Source organism: Hippopotamus amphibius, chromosome 4 (genome assembly GCF_030028045.1).
Source record: "Hippopotamus amphibius kiboko isolate mHipAmp2 chromosome 4, mHipAmp2.hap2, whole genome shotgun sequence".
Classification (NCBI taxonomy): Eukaryota; Metazoa; Chordata; class Mammalia; order Artiodactyla; family Hippopotamidae; genus Hippopotamus; species Hippopotamus amphibius.
In genome coordinates, this window is record NC_080189.1 from 133,804,257 (window position 1) to 133,819,645 (window position 15,389).

Consider the following 15,389-nt stretch of genomic DNA (forward strand, 5'->3'; position numbering starts at 1 on the left):
AAATGTTGGATAATAAATCATAGGCCCCCCAATCCCTTTGGCATGTGGAATCTTCCCAGAGCAGGGCTCGAACCCACGTCCTCTGCATTGGCAGGCGGATTGGATTCTTAACCACTGCACCACCAAGGAAGTCCTACAATTTCTCAATTCTTTTAAGCCTTTCTTCCATGAAAGTAAGGCACTTTCAGGCTAAGGCTAGGCTTACGAAAACTTCCAAGTAATTTGCCTCTGCAAATAACCTAGAAGGAAATGAGCTCTTGAGGTGTTAAGTGGTATATATTTTTGAATACTGAGATTGTAACTCACACAAAACTCTTATGCATCCTCTCCTATTTTACCTGGAATACTCAACATGGTTTTAATTATTATTACAACTGCTTCAAAATCTCATTGAGAATCTATTGTATGTGATCTAGATGGTTAACCTAGACGCCATGTTAAGGAACAGTTCTCATGATCTGGCAATCAGAAATTAAATTCCTCGTTATTTTTTAACTGATGTAACTGTAAATCTTGAATTTCTTTCCTAAATTGCAATGTTGGGTTTCTTTGTCCTGCTCACACATCCCATGAAGAGTTTGCTTTGCCAGAGTGTAACTAACTCAAGAACACTGTTTCTCCTACGAAATGCAAATTTCCCAAACAACAGACTTATGTTTCAAAATACGAGACAACAGGTCCCTAAATTTCGAGCAGTTAAGTCCAAAGGCTGAAGAAAGGTCCTCGAAATACAATAAGGATGCACACACTTGAATTCTCTTAGAAGCTAATATCTCTAAATATTCTAGTGTAGGTGACCAAGCAAGAGGTGACAGGTCTTGGTGTCGATACACTTCAATAACTAAAATAATCTACTTTAGACGTATAATGGCCACAGGAAGACGACTGTATTTACTGCTCTGTCCCAATGTGGAATAAACAGGTGTATTTTCCAACATGCTTTTTTTTCCAGAATAAATCCCCTTGATCTCAGGTTCTCATCCCTCCTCAACTGACCTGCAAAGCTAATGCTTGTTTGAATTGAAAAATACATTTAGGAGTCTGCCTAGACTATTACCCCAAATCGTTATGTAGGGTGTTTAAGTAAATTGCATTTTAATTGGTCATCATGCTTATTATTTAACTTAAATTTAGATTTATATATTTAAATTGAGAAAGAAACATATATCCTCTTCTGGCATCTGACTTTCTGATTTTATCCCTTTTCTGATTTTCCAGAGGTTGACCTTATGACACAGTGATTTTTTTCTACTGGCTGATCTTTTCAATGAGGTGCTCTTACACGCAGCCGTTTTCTTAGCGGGTCAATATACTTATATAACATGTTACAGTTATAGTCAGTGTATATCACAGTCACACTTCATACGCTAAACTGAGACCCAGTGGGAACTGGTTCGTCATGTCCTCCTGCTTTGTGATTTTAAATGACAGCAACGAAAACAATCGCCCCCAGAGTCTTGGGTATGATCACAGAAAAAGAAAAGGACAATTGTTAAAGGCAGGAGAGACACACGGTCAGAAGAAAGGTCCTGAAAGTGTGTCCCCATGACACCTGTTCAGTTTATTCTTTTAAAAAAGAATATACCAAGAATTAAATAAATAAATAACTAAGACTGGGAAGCTTCCTGCTTCGGTAGAACCTGCATTGCGATTGTGGAAATTAAAAAATCATACAGCACATTATTTCTGCGGTGAGCCCAGACCTCCGCAGGAGGCTGAGGACCCCCAGATCCCAGACACCGCAGTGGCAGAGGGGATGCGGGGATCCACGGTCAGCACTTACCTGGCTCGAGCCTCAGTGGGGAGTGGCAGGTCACCTGTGGAGTGGCTTGGAGAGGCCGGCTGCCCAGGTGACGGGCCGGTCAGGCTGTGCATTGGCTTTGGGGACCTTGGCACTTCAACGAGGGTGCCGTCTCGCCCGGAGAATGGGAAGGATGAGGAGCTATCCCCCGCGGGGGGCAGGTCTCGGGCCGGCCCGGTGGCACTGGGCTCTTGACCTCGTCTTTGGTTTTCTACGTTGAGCAGAACCTCTGTGTCGGAAACTTCATCGCTCCGGTGGGGGGCATAGTCCTTGGACTCAGCCACGCATGTCCTGTGCCCCGAGATCTCGGTCCTGGAGTAGGAAGAGCCCGAATCTCTGCTGGACTCAGCCGACCGGTCACTTTTTCCTCCCCTCTTTTCAGCAGCCTCGGGGTCCTTCCTGGACTTGGTGTATCGAGATGGAGATTCGGAGTCTGCTTCTGGGTCCAGGGTGAGCCCATACTTTTCTGCCAGCTGCCGCCTCCTCTCTGCTTTGTACCTGGCGATCCTTTCAGCTTTGGACTCAAGGCTCTGGGTGTCCATGATGCTGGAGCCGTAGGGGGAGTCACCTTGGATGCCCGAGGATTCTGTGCAGTGTTTGGATCGAGTCTGCTTTTCTAAGGAAGAATCGGAAGTCTCTTCCTCTTCATTGGATCGGCCTACAAGAAGACCATACATGCAGATTTCAAGAAAATAATAAAATGTGGTTATTCTGCTCTGTTCTGTACACAATACGCTCCGAGCACCCAGGCCATGAAGGACCAATTTCTCACCTAATATGTAGTTTACCTGAGATGCTGAAGAAGTTTGAGGTCTGCAGTGAAATACATAAAGGCTGTGGTGTTCTATGGGCTGCCAAGGTGCGTCAAGCATGGCCTCGGCTAAACTGCAGTCCCGACAGCCCTCACTCTTGTTCAGGCCTATTTTCCCTCATTTATTTATTTTCTGCTTTTGAGTTTAATATTTCATGGGTGAGGCCAGAGGACGAGTTCAGAGTCCTCTGGAAAAGATAACAGATATTCAAACTGCTGTAATTTGACGAGTGACCGATTGTGGTTTCACAGGATCTGATAGTTACCATAAGAGTAGTAGCTCATGTCAATATCTGCCAGGTGGTGGTTGTGTTTTTTGTTTTTTTTTTAAACAGAAGTGGCTTTTTCCAATTATACTATGCATGCTTGATGTAGAAAAGGTTTACAATGAGAACACAAGAAGGCTAACCTCCAAATCACCAATGATCGCTAATATATAATAATCAGTGATAAATAAATGGATAATTTGCTATACTTTTCTATATACTCCTTGTAATCTTTTATATAAGTGATTTCTTTTTTTTTTCTATATAAAATAACTCATTTTATATAACCTTAATGTCCTACATAAAACATTTTCCTATGTTTGGAAACCTTATTGTGAAGACATCATTTTTGTTTTAAGGCTTCATAATATTCTACACAATAGGCATTCCAGAGTCAATGTAACCATTCTCATATTTCTGGGCACTTAAGTTGACTCTAACTTTTAATCTATCTTATTTTCTGGCTACTATTACAAAAGAGAGTGACATAAAAGTAGAATTACTTTATGGGTAGGTACATCATTTTAAGACACTTGCTAGACTGTCAAATTAATTCCTGTAAAGTATGCATGGATTTACACTGGAATCTGTAATTCATGCTCTCTCACTAACACTGAGTGTTAATTTAAAAAATTGCCTTTGAGAATATGAAAAGGAATGTATACATATGTATAACTGAATCATTTTGCTGTACAGAAGAAATTAACACATTGTAAATCAACTATACTTCAATAAAGGATAAAAATAAAAAAGAAAGCATATTTGTAATATATAAAACTATACATGAGACTATTAAATAAGCACATAATAATTTACTATCTATCTGTATCTGTTGTACTTCATCTTCTCTCTCTATTTTGGATTTATATAAATAGTTCCATATTTCTAAAAATTTTTGTTTCTCCAAAATTTTAATTAAATTAAAAATTGCCTTCAATTACTAGAAAGAGGATGTATGCATTTTCTAATTATTTAGTAGCCATTTGTATCATTACCTTTTTCTTCCTGGAGTATCTGATCAAGCTTCTTGCTCTATATTCTTTTGATTCATAGTGTCATTTTTATTGGCTTGTGTAAAATTTTATAGGAATATGAGCTCTTTATCTTCTTCATGGGTGTTTTCAAGCTTCCTTAATTTTTTGTGAAGTCTAAGATTTTCTTTGAAGCACAGATGTTACTTATTATGCAGTCAAGTCAACTGACCTGGTCATTGGTGATTTCTACAGGTGTTTCTGTGTTTTGAAAGTCCTTTTCCATTCAACTGGAACTAGTCACCTTTGTTTCCATGTTTTTAATTATTCTCTTAAAATTAATCATGGGGTTAATTGGACCTTATTTTTGTGCTGAGTAGGAAGTGAGGAGGGGACACAGTCCCTCCCCACTGCCATCCCATTTTTCCCAATACCAGTTTAGTAAATACTTCTTCCTTGTCTTACTAATGTGGTGTTTAAATGATCATACAATATATGGTTTAACATTTTACATACACTAGGGTTTATTTCTGGCCATATATTTTGGTACTCTGTTTTTGATTCTTCATGTATGTAACTAAAAAAAATCTTAGCTCTCTAGTTTTCTGGCCATAGAAAACCAGAAATTGTAGAGACAAGCAAACTTAATCACATCATGAAGGGAGACCAGCAGCTCTCTATGAGGAAGGAACTAGAAGACACTGGCTGTAAAGAGCAGCACACAGAGCCACAGAGCCAGAGATGTGGGCAGGAAGAGCAGCCTGAGTGCATCATCCTCTCCCAAGGTCATGTGGGCTATCTGATGCTCATACCAACGTCTGAGTCACCAAGGAAAACCTAAGTCATGTTTGACATGCTGTTTCATACAAAATAAATAAATACTCGATGCATTTAAAGTTACACCTATTAAAACAATTTAAATAGGATGTTTGTTGCATAAAAACACAGAGTAAGAGCCCTAATCATTCGAGGTCCAGCTTTGCTATTCATGCCCATGGCTGAGAGCAGCCCTGCTCTGTGCTGGTCATCTGGGCATTCCTCTTAAACCTATTGTAAGAGACGCCTGTCTCGTTCAGCCCGTTCCCAAACAGACCTGAGGATCTCTGGCAGCTGGGGCCCTGAGTGGACGGAGAGAGAGAGAGACAGTTCCTGCCCTTGGATGGTCCCTGGGCTTGGGGGGGTGGGGGGTGAGGGAGAAATGGCTGGTCACCAATTACCCAACAGTGGGGTCATTACTTACGCTGTGACACTAGAGGACTACATCTGGGAGGTGTGGCAGAGCTGACATAGGTGTTGGTGCTGGTTTTAACAAACACTTATATTTAATAAGCATTGCATCTACACAATTCACTTTTTTGGAATATCTCATCTTCCAGGAGTGCTGGATAGAAAAGGCTGATGATGGGCCACCAGGCCACAAGCTCACCGATGCGTGGGCTGGCCGGGTCCGTGGCCCGCATGTATCTGGGCGTGTCCTCCTCCAGCAAACGATGAGTCACTAAGCCCGTGCAGCTCTGCAAGAGGATGGGCTGCGTGTCGGTTTCGATGCCTTCCAAGCGCCTGGCAATTCTTTCTTTTCTGTGCAAGATACCAACAAAGGCGTGGTGAGCAATGGACACCGGTGCTCAGGGAACCCTGAATGCTGCTTCGCAAACTGTTCTGCTTCCTAACTGTGTACGATGAACAGCTTACCTTTTCATGTCTAAAAATTCTTTCCTCTTTGGTTCAAAGATTTTTCTTAATTCTGCAACTAAAATAAGACAAAAAAGAAGAAAAAGACAGTCCGGTGTTCAGTTGTCATTCATTCATGCAACATCTATTTATTCATTCATGCAACAGTGACACACAAAATAGACACAGTTCCTGCAGACTGTCTTATAACAGGGTAGGCAGATGCCAAATGTGTTAAGTGTACCTGTCCCCTCCCCCGCCCAGCACACATGCACATCAGAGGAGGCCTAACCCTTAAGATCTCTCTCTAGCCAGCAGAAATCTCAGTATCTGTTTTTTAGTTTTATTAGGTTTAACAAAGTATTTGAAGCTGCCCATCATGCAAAACTGCAAACATTTGCAAAAGTAGAGACTAAACTACTGTAAACCCCCATGTGGTATCAACAAGCTCCACCAATCACGAGCTCACACCACTCACATGTCACCCATCACTGAACCTGTAAAGATCTGTAACTACCTGACTGGCGTGACGCAGCACACCTTGATCAACTATAGTTCAGATTAACCCAGTTCCTATGCCTCCCCTTACAGGCTTTCACTGGAAGAAAATATGTTTCCTTGCTGTGATTTAGGTGGATGATTGAAAAGGTAATGACCCCCAGTCTCCTGGCAACACTGGATGATCAAACGTTTTGCTGATGTTGGGAGGGTCTCATGTGACACTGACCACAAGGATATTGTGTCGAGAGGCTGCACAATGGTTTCTTTGGAGAAATGGCCAAATTCGGTAGAGGTCTCTCTTCCTGCCTCCTCCTCCATCACGTGAATTCACAAGGACTCCTCTGAGATGTTCCTACTGAGGTCCCAGGAACAGAAAGCTGTGGCAGCCCCGGGACCCATGAAACATTTGCAAGGCTGAGTCAACGCAGAAGCTCAAAGGGTCGGGTATGAATGCATGGAATTGAATTTTCAACTGCTTCAATTTCCATTTGATTTTTTTCAGTGGTTATTTTTATTTTATTTTTGGCTGTGCCGCGCAGCTTGCGGGATCTTAGTTCCCCGACCAGGGATTGAACCTGGGCCACGGCAGTGAAAGCGCTGCGTCCTAACCACTGGACCGCCAGGGAATTCCCCAAGTGGTTATTTTTAATAAGGAATCAAAACCATACAAGTGTGCACACACACGTGACTTTTATATTGTCCTTTGTGTTCAGAGATACCAGCCATGTTTCTATTTATTAATTTATTTTTAAATGACAGCCACCTAGACAGTTCGTTGGATTGGCTTTTTTTAAAAAGAGAGCTGTCATCACAAGTCTGTCTCTCCAGTGGCCGTCCCAGGCACCAGAGCAGCTGGAGGCAGAGGTGCCGGGCTTTGCCCTGTCAATCGTGTTCCCGTGTGGAAGACAAGGGTCCGGTGACAATGGTTCCCGTTCCTTTGGAGGAAGCGTGGCTCATGATAGCTTTCCAGGTAACAAATGAGCTCCAGTGAGATGATGGTGATAAAACTTTCATGGCTGGTAGCACACATTTTGAAAATATTTTCAAGGATGAGTATCAGTGAATTATTTAAACCCCAAAGTGGAGAACGGAGCTGTATTTTTCATAAAACGGCTCCAGAAGTGGTTGAAACCAAATTCCAAGGGCTCTGAAAGGTTTGTCTTAAATCCATACCCCAAACCTATACCTGAGAAATGGAGTATGTGAATAGGGTCTGAGTAGCACAATGACATGCTGCCTTTCCCTCCCAAATTATTTCAATCAGGTAGATTAGGGTCTGAATGTATATCCCCTCCCCCCAAATTCATATGTTGAAATCCTAAACCCCAAAGTGAAGGTATTAGGAGGTGGGGCCTTAGGGAGGTGATGAGGCCCTGCCCTTATCAGCGGGACTGGTGCCCTTAGAAAGAGGCCCCCACAGAGCTCCCAAGCCCCGCTTACCACGTGAGGATGCCATGAGAAGTTGGCAGTTTGCAACCAGCAAGAGGGTCCTCACCAGAACCCAACCATGCTGTCGCCCTGATCTTGGACTTCCAGCCTCCAAAAGGGTGACCAGCACATTTCTGCTATTTATAAACCATCCTAATGGACCAAGCCAGAGCAAGCATGAAAAAGATGAATGTAACGCACACAGGGCGGCATAGGATGTCCAGTGGGAAAAATTTAGACTTTTTTGGTCCTAATTTGCAACTGAAAATCATTTTTACCTCATTAAAATGTTAAACTTTTCTATAGAAGTTATGTAACTAAAAACATTGAAAGAAAATCCAGCAGTACAGTGAAAAAACTAAGCAACATGTTCCCTCCTGACATTCCTTACTTCCCATAATCCGGAAGGAAAGGTCAACTAATGGGGAGATGATGTGAACGTCCCACCTACAACAAAAGCATCCTTTTCCTACCGTCTTTACTGCCCTGCTTCGATATTCTATAAGGACTAAGACAATTTGAGAAAAGGGCAGGTGCATGTCAGAATATGGAAACCAAAGCCCAAGAAGTCTCGGACAGGGAGAGGAAAGAGAGGGACAGGGCAGGTGAGCCACAATATCCTTCTGTCCCTTTCTGGGCAAGACAGGCTGGGCAACCCACCAGGGAACACTGTCACCTGATGGCCATTCACTGCTGGGTAGATGACGTCTTAGAAAGGACAGCGCTGAGCCGGCACACAGGTGCACCCCGTCAGGGCTACAGACTCGGGGAGAGAGCACAGGTCACCAGGGGGGCGCTATTGGCCTCCCGAGTGGGAAACTTCTTGGTAGGAGCCCTCTTCTGTAGGATGATAAAGGTCCCCGGCTTCCCTACAAAAAGCCAAATCAACCCCAGGTGCTACGCCACAAAAATGCTCCCAGATGTCTCCAAAGCCCCCTTCAGGATGGTGCCGTTCTGCACTGATCCCAGGACAGAGAAGGACAAAGATATCAAATAGAAGCCTGCTCACTAGACGTCCACCCACACCCTGGGTTATGGCGATCAGAGATGCCGCTAGCACAGCACTACCTTCTTTTCAGTCAAGCCTAGATTCAAATTCAAAACCATTTCAAGGCTTATAACCTTAGAGTCCTCTCTGACCATTTACTGAAGAAAGAAATGAGGTCATAAGTCAAACTATATTTTTTATTTTTATTTTTCGAACTATATTTTAAATGGGTCCATGAGCTTATTAACTCAATGGAAATCTACAGTGAATCTTTTAAGAGAATAAAAAATCCCTCCAGCAAATAAGTTACCTGTCAGTCTATTCTTTCTAACAAATAAATTCTTAAGGACCAAGACCTGCCTCACTCCTACAGACATGAGACAAGAGAGATAAGAAATGATGTGGAAGACAAAAAGAAGGAACAGAGAGACATCTGGAGTTTGGTTTCCTTTCTCCAAACCTACCATTTAAAAGTAAAATTAGTTAGAGGACTGGAGCAGGGAGGGTGGGGGCGACTCGAGGCGGGGGGAGTCAAGGAAGGGAGGGAATACGGGATATGTGTATAAAAACAGATGATTGAACCTGGTGTACCCCCAAAAAAATAAAAAAAATAAAAAAAAATCAGCTATGAGAGTGTACAGTAAATTGGTTAATAGCAGTTCCTATAAACATTCCTAATGCCTTCTAACTACCTTTTATAATGCAATAAACTCTTTAGAATGTGGATACCAGATTTTATTTCATGTTAAAAAAATGATTTTAAAACCCAGATTCATTCAAATGGGGCAAAAATTTATGTACTCTTGAACTATCATTTGTTCATTAAATAGTTACTAAGTGCCAAAAAAAAAAAAAAAAGTAAAATTAGTAAAACACACATGTACCATAATTACTCTAGTGTATCTGTTCTGTGGGAAAACATGTTGGTTGTATAAAAGAGAAGGATGCTTTATTTGAATTGCTGATGTGTGTGTGTACTTTTTTCATTCCTTTCCTGGAAACAGAAAATCTTCACATGGGCACTTGTAGTCCTTATAAGCCCCACCAGTGAATTTTGGTCGAGTTTATTATAAAGCACTCGGAAAAAAGCTAATACTAAAAAATGATGGAAGTTGCCCCCACTGTGGAAACATGCTGTCACTCCATGTCTCATGTATAGAGACCATGGGCTGTTCTATCACTGCTATCTTCTGACTGCCAGTCCTGAATATAGTTTATTTTTATTTATAATCTCCCAAAAGTTTTCCTTCCTTTACACTTTTTATATAATTTCAGACTCAGAGAAAAATTAAAAGATATCTTTCGTATGTTAACATTTGTTACTACATTTGACTGATTTTTTACCCCCTTTTTCTCTCTCCATATGTATATTTTGTGTACTTACACATGCATACAAATGCACATATTTATATATTAATTTTTGTGAATCATTTAAGAGTCAGTTGCAGCCTATGCTCCTTTTACCTCTAAATTCTTAAGTATCTGTTTCCTAAAAATAAGGAATAAGAGTTTTTAAAAAATTAGATTCAAAAGCCACAGTTCAGTTGATGGTATGCTGTGTCACATGTATATAACTAACACATGGTTCAGAAAATAGTGATACTAGGGCTTCCCTGGTGCGCAGTGGTTAAGAATCCGCCTGCCAATGCAGGGGACACGGGTTTGAGCCCTGAGTCAGGAAGATCCCACATGCCGCAGAGTAACTAAGCCCGTGCACCAAAACTACTGAGCCTGCGCTCTAGGGCCCACAAGCCACAACTATTGAGGCCATGTGCCACAACTACAGAAGCCTGCCTGCCTAGAGCCCGAGCTCTGCAGCAAGAGAAGCCACCGCAATGAGAAGCCTGCGCACCACAACGAAGAATAGCCCCCTCTCGCTGCAACTAGAGAAAGCCTGCGCGCACAGCAATGAAGACCCAACACAGCCAATAAATAAATAAATACACACATACATAAATAATAAGAAAATAGTGATATTTGTCATCATAAACCCAGATAGAAACTAGCACAGCTGCTCTAACTTCTGTTGTAATACATTTTCTACTTTGCTTTCAAGTGCACTGAGGCTTTACATATACTAAATTATCCCTTATTACACCTGTGATTTCAGTCTGCTGTCCTTGTCTAAGCCACATGGATTCCGTGACTATTTCGTCAGTTATTGCTGATGGGACTTGTGCTGGTCATTTTCCAAGTAAGGCAATTTAAGGGAATTTGACATCAGGGGTATAATACTTTATAAAAATATTTCACTGCTTCATATACTTTGTAATAATATATAATACCAATACTCAGGACAACTGGATCTGTGAGGTGCTTTTCTTGGGAAACATGGTTTCTTCAGCTAGCTCTGAGAATGGGCTTTCTGGTAAAGTTATGGTTGAGATCAGTCCCCCAAGCCTGAGCACAGTGGAATCTTACAAAGAAATGTAAGTGGCGGGGGGTGGGGGACCGCCAAGAACAGCTCTCTCCCCGCCTGCCTTGGATACCACAGCCCAGATTCAGAATATTCTCAGCACTGACCCTTCTTCCCCAGGAGTAATCCACTGTAACTTTTACACCTGGACGGCAGCCACTAATAGAAAGACCAGCAGCTTCTAAAATAGGTCATTACAAACCTGGAGGAATGAGGGGCAGACCTGATGGCTAAGAGAAGGGGTTTTCTGGGGGATGATGAAAATGTTTTACAATTGGCTCTGCTGATGGACGCACAATTCTGTGAATCTACCAAAAGCCTCTAAATTGTCTACTTTGAATGGATGAATCATACAGTATAAGAATTATATCTCAACGAAGCTGTTGAGAAAAAGCAGAGTCATATATTTGGTCCATTTCCTAATTCCTAAATGGAAACTCTATTTTAATAGGATAAGCTTTACACAGGTAAAGGGTTTAATCCCTTGATTACCTGTTTGTGACACACAGTTAAAGGAAGTTCCTTAGAGAAAAATCAACAATCATTTCAGTGCTCAATTTCGCAGAAGCAAAAACCCCTCACTAAATGAACAGGAGGAAACTTCTGTAAACTTATAACCAAACATGAAACTCCATGCCATTAAAAGTGATAATCAATTTCTCTTTCTACCATGCTACTGCCAAGAACCGAGAGAATAATGAACATCTCTGTTAAGACGGAGAAATGGAAAGCTCACTGGTAATACCTGCTCTTTCCAAACATGCCTGCCCAGATTCATAAAGCGTAAAGACTGTGGAACTATGAGAATTTAGATGAAATTCAGGGGAGTAGGGACTCTGATACTTTAAAAGCATATTTTAAAGGCTTGTTAATTTAGAAACATAAATCTGGTGAATACAACAAGTTACTCATATTTGATTTGTGAAAATCATTATTTTTATGACCAGTTATGATAACATGTTTAATAAAACTGGTTAATAAGCTTATGTGTTTAAAAATTTTGTAATATGTAGAGTTCTGAGTCATTGAACCTTAAGGAATTTAACATCTCATATTGTCCTTAATTTTTCTGATCTTAATATTATCTATTATTCATCAAGAGAAGGAACTGGGGGAGAGAGAGGAAGAGGGAAAACTTGAGCTTTATTTAACTTTCCCTAATCAGTCAAATTTAAGCTATTGCTAAAATCGATTTGTTCATTCTTATTCTCTGTTTTGATCATCTTCATAGATTTTTATGTTTGACTCAGATTAAACTGAGTTTGTCTTTCATAAAGAGTCTTAAAAAATTAGAAGGACCTTTCCATTTCACACCTGGGGTTCCAGGTGGGAACCCTTCACAGCATCTGTCCTACCCTTGACTTTGTAGTTTATGACCTGACTTGAACAGTTAATGAGGTCACAATGCAGTGCATTTCACTTCCAGGTACTATGAACTATCAGAATTTTCTTTCTCATATGAAATCTCACCTGCCTTCTTTTAATTCTAGACATTCTTCTTATTTAAACCTCTGGAGTAACATGGAATAAGCCTACATTTCAGTTGACAGTTTTGTTAAGTACTTGAAAATTGGAAAATGTCCCTGTTTAAGTTGTTTCCACCAGACCATATCTCTGGGGTCCTTCGAGCATCTATGCTCATCACCCTGTGTCCAGGTATATGACCCGTTCAGTTCCTCAGGATGCAGGTGAATTCGTCAGTGACTTTTAAATTGGATTTTATTACTATTAAAAGAATATCTTTTCTGGTGTAATTTCTACTGGGCTTGATCTCATGTGTTTTCTTGCTGCCTTTTTTTTCTTTTTTGGTTATTTTTTTTTCAGAATAGAAAAAATATCCGACCTTCCACCAAAGATGTTTCTTCTTCTTTTTAATTTATCTTTTAATTGAAGTATAGTTGTGTAGTTGATTTACAATGTTTTGGGTGTACAGCAAAGTGATTCATATATATATGCAAAAGTCACATATGTATGACTTTTCAGATTCTTTTCCATTACAGGTTACTACAAGATATTGAATATAGTTCCCTGTGCTATAGAGTAGGTCCTTGTTGTTTATTTTATATACAGTAGTGTGTATCTGTTAATCCCAAATTCCCAATTTATCCCCCCCACCCCCTGCTTTCCCCTTTGGTAATCATAAGTTTGTTTTCTATGTCTGTGAGTCTGTTTTGTAAATAAGTTTGTTCGTATCAGTTTTTAGATTCCACATATAAGCAATATCATATGATATTTGTCTTTGACTTACTTCACTTAGTATGATAACCTCTAGGTCCGTCCATGTTACTGCAAATGGCATTATTTTATTCTTTTTTATGGCTGAGTAATAGCCCATTGTATATATGTACCACATCTTCTTCATCCATTCTCCTGTCAATGGACATTTAGGTTGCTTCCATGTCTTGGCTATTGTAAATAGTGCTGCTATGAACTTAGGGGTGAATGTATCTAAATTAGAGTTTTCATCTTTTCTGGATATATGCCCAGGAGTGTGACTGCTGGAAAGGCTGTTTCTTCTGAAGTGAGGGTTACACAGCTCACTTGGGATGAGGACAGTTTGTGAGCTGGTACTCCCCTGTGTTAGTGTTACAGCTGGTAGAAACAAAGTTCAGGTAACGTTCACATCATTTCACGGGCAAAACTAGGGGTAGTGGGCCGGTAGGTGATGCAAATATTTGACTGCACATACATCTTAACCAGTGAAAATACGAATTCACCAAACGTGTGAGTGCCTACTTGGATAAGAAGAGAGATGTTTAAGATGCAGTCTACTTTGTTCGCCCAGTGTGTAGCCCAGTTGGGAGCTGAAAGATATCAAGTGTAAATGGCTTTCTTAACACTGGAAAGCATCAGAGGGCTGGAGGCAGTGGGGGGGGGGGGGGGGTGGACAGAGAAGGCGTGGGCAGATGAGTGGAACTCACCCCCCACTAGGGAAGGTGAAAGGTAGGAGAGAGATGAGGTGAGGCTGATTCTAGGACCCCTCTCTCATCCTCCGCACCAGCCTCCAGTGAAAACCTGAGGATGCCTAAAATGAGAGGAAGGAACTGGTGGAAAGGTGAGGTCTAACAATGCAACAAGAGAGGTACTTTAATTGATGGGGCAGAAAGGGGCACAGAGGAGAGCAAAGCTGGAGGTTAGTGAAAGAGTCCTCCTCCAAGAAAATCAGATAACACAACACTTACACGCCCCGGACGCTGGTCAACCATCTAGAAGTCTTACCTGTAGGAAGGGCAGCTAGCAGCTGTGCATCGAGTCCTCTTTTGTGGTTGGCAAGCTGTTCTTTGTCTTCAAGGAAGAACTCTTTCTGAAAGCTAAAAATGATTCCATTAAGAAAATGTTTAAAGTCATTTTAAACCCAGGCATCTGATATGAAATGAAACATGCTACTGTTATACATAGTTAAACATGTGTGTATACAAGTAAAATGTTTTATTTGGGGGAGTTAATTGGCAGCTTTTTTCAATTATTTATGGTTATGTTAATATGATTTTGGGGTGGAGCTAAATACTTATATCAGCATAGGCAGGGGGCATGTCCTGGGGTGGTGAAAGCATCGCTGCACTGGGAGTCGGACGCCTTGGTTCAGACTGACATCTTCTAGAGCCCCCAAGACTTGGATTAATCACTCAACCTCTCTGTGCTAAAGAGTCTTCCTCAGAAAATCAGCGACTTGTCTAGGTGATCTACATGCTTTCCTCCAGTGTTGAAAGTAACAAATGCCTTCAAACAAGAAATCAAAGCACGGTGAGGAGGTCTGTAAGATTCATGAAAACTTGTCTGGGGAAAAGAAAGGAACAAAAAGGGGAGATGAAGAAAGGAACTGAGCACTTGCTTTGTACTTTCCTTCTATAGGAAGCACACCCAGGGTGTTAACTAACCTCACGAGACCCTCTGGGGTACGACTTCCTCAGTGCTGTGCTGGTACAGGCTTAACAACCAGCTCCTACCTCTGTCCCTCCCATCCCTCCCCCAAAGCGCCTGTTTGGCGGTATTTGCTGGTGGTGTAAACACTTCCCCCACTGCCACTCTTCAAGCTCCCACATGACTCAGTGACCTAGGCACACGGGCACACTTGCATGGCTGGGGTGCAAGCCAGCACCATCAACAGGGAAGGTCAGCTCTGCACTGGGTATGTTTGCAGGCCTATCGCCACCTCTCTGGAGGTGATCGTGTCACTGGGGAAGATGAGTTTCCTGTTTCCTTAGGTGTATTTTCTTCCCACAGGCAGCAGCTCTGTCTTCCCCAACTCCAGGCATGTTTCCCATGGAGACCTTGAACTTGTGGTTACTGGGTCTTGCGGTGACGTGCACAGTGTCGGAGCAGGGGGTAGATCTGCACTTTGTGTACTGTTCCTGCAGCATTTGTGCCCTTGGGCAAAGCCTTGAACAGTTTCCTGATCTGTAAGCCGAGGCTGACAGTAGTTCCAAGGGTGTTGGGGCTGGCTCGCACCCAATGATTCTGACTTAAGATTGTCATGAGAGCCGTGACTGATGCAAGATCCCCCAAATCAATATGAAACCAGGTTCTGGAAAAAGT

General features: G+C 41.7%; 1 protein-coding gene across 18 annotated transcripts in view; it reads right to left on the bottom strand.

The window, feature by feature from the left end:
* SVIL (supervillin) overlaps positions 1–15,389 on the bottom strand; it is a 153,463-nt gene that overhangs the window by 80,902 nt on the left and 57,172 nt on the right. For all 18 annotated transcript variants that reach the window (XM_057733352.1, XM_057733335.1, XM_057733338.1 and 15 more), the window contains 4 exons: positions 14,073–14,164; positions 5,542–5,599; positions 5,276–5,427; positions 1,784–2,459 (listed from right to left, as the gene is read on the bottom strand). In XM_057733352.1, the coding sequence (XP_057589335.1) occupies positions 1,784–2,459; positions 5,276–5,427; positions 5,542–5,549 (836 nt within the window). In that variant the 5' untranslated portion in view covers positions 5,550–5,599; positions 14,073–14,164. The remainder of the gene's footprint in view (positions 1–1,783; positions 2,460–5,275; positions 5,428–5,541; positions 5,600–14,072; positions 14,165–15,389) is intronic.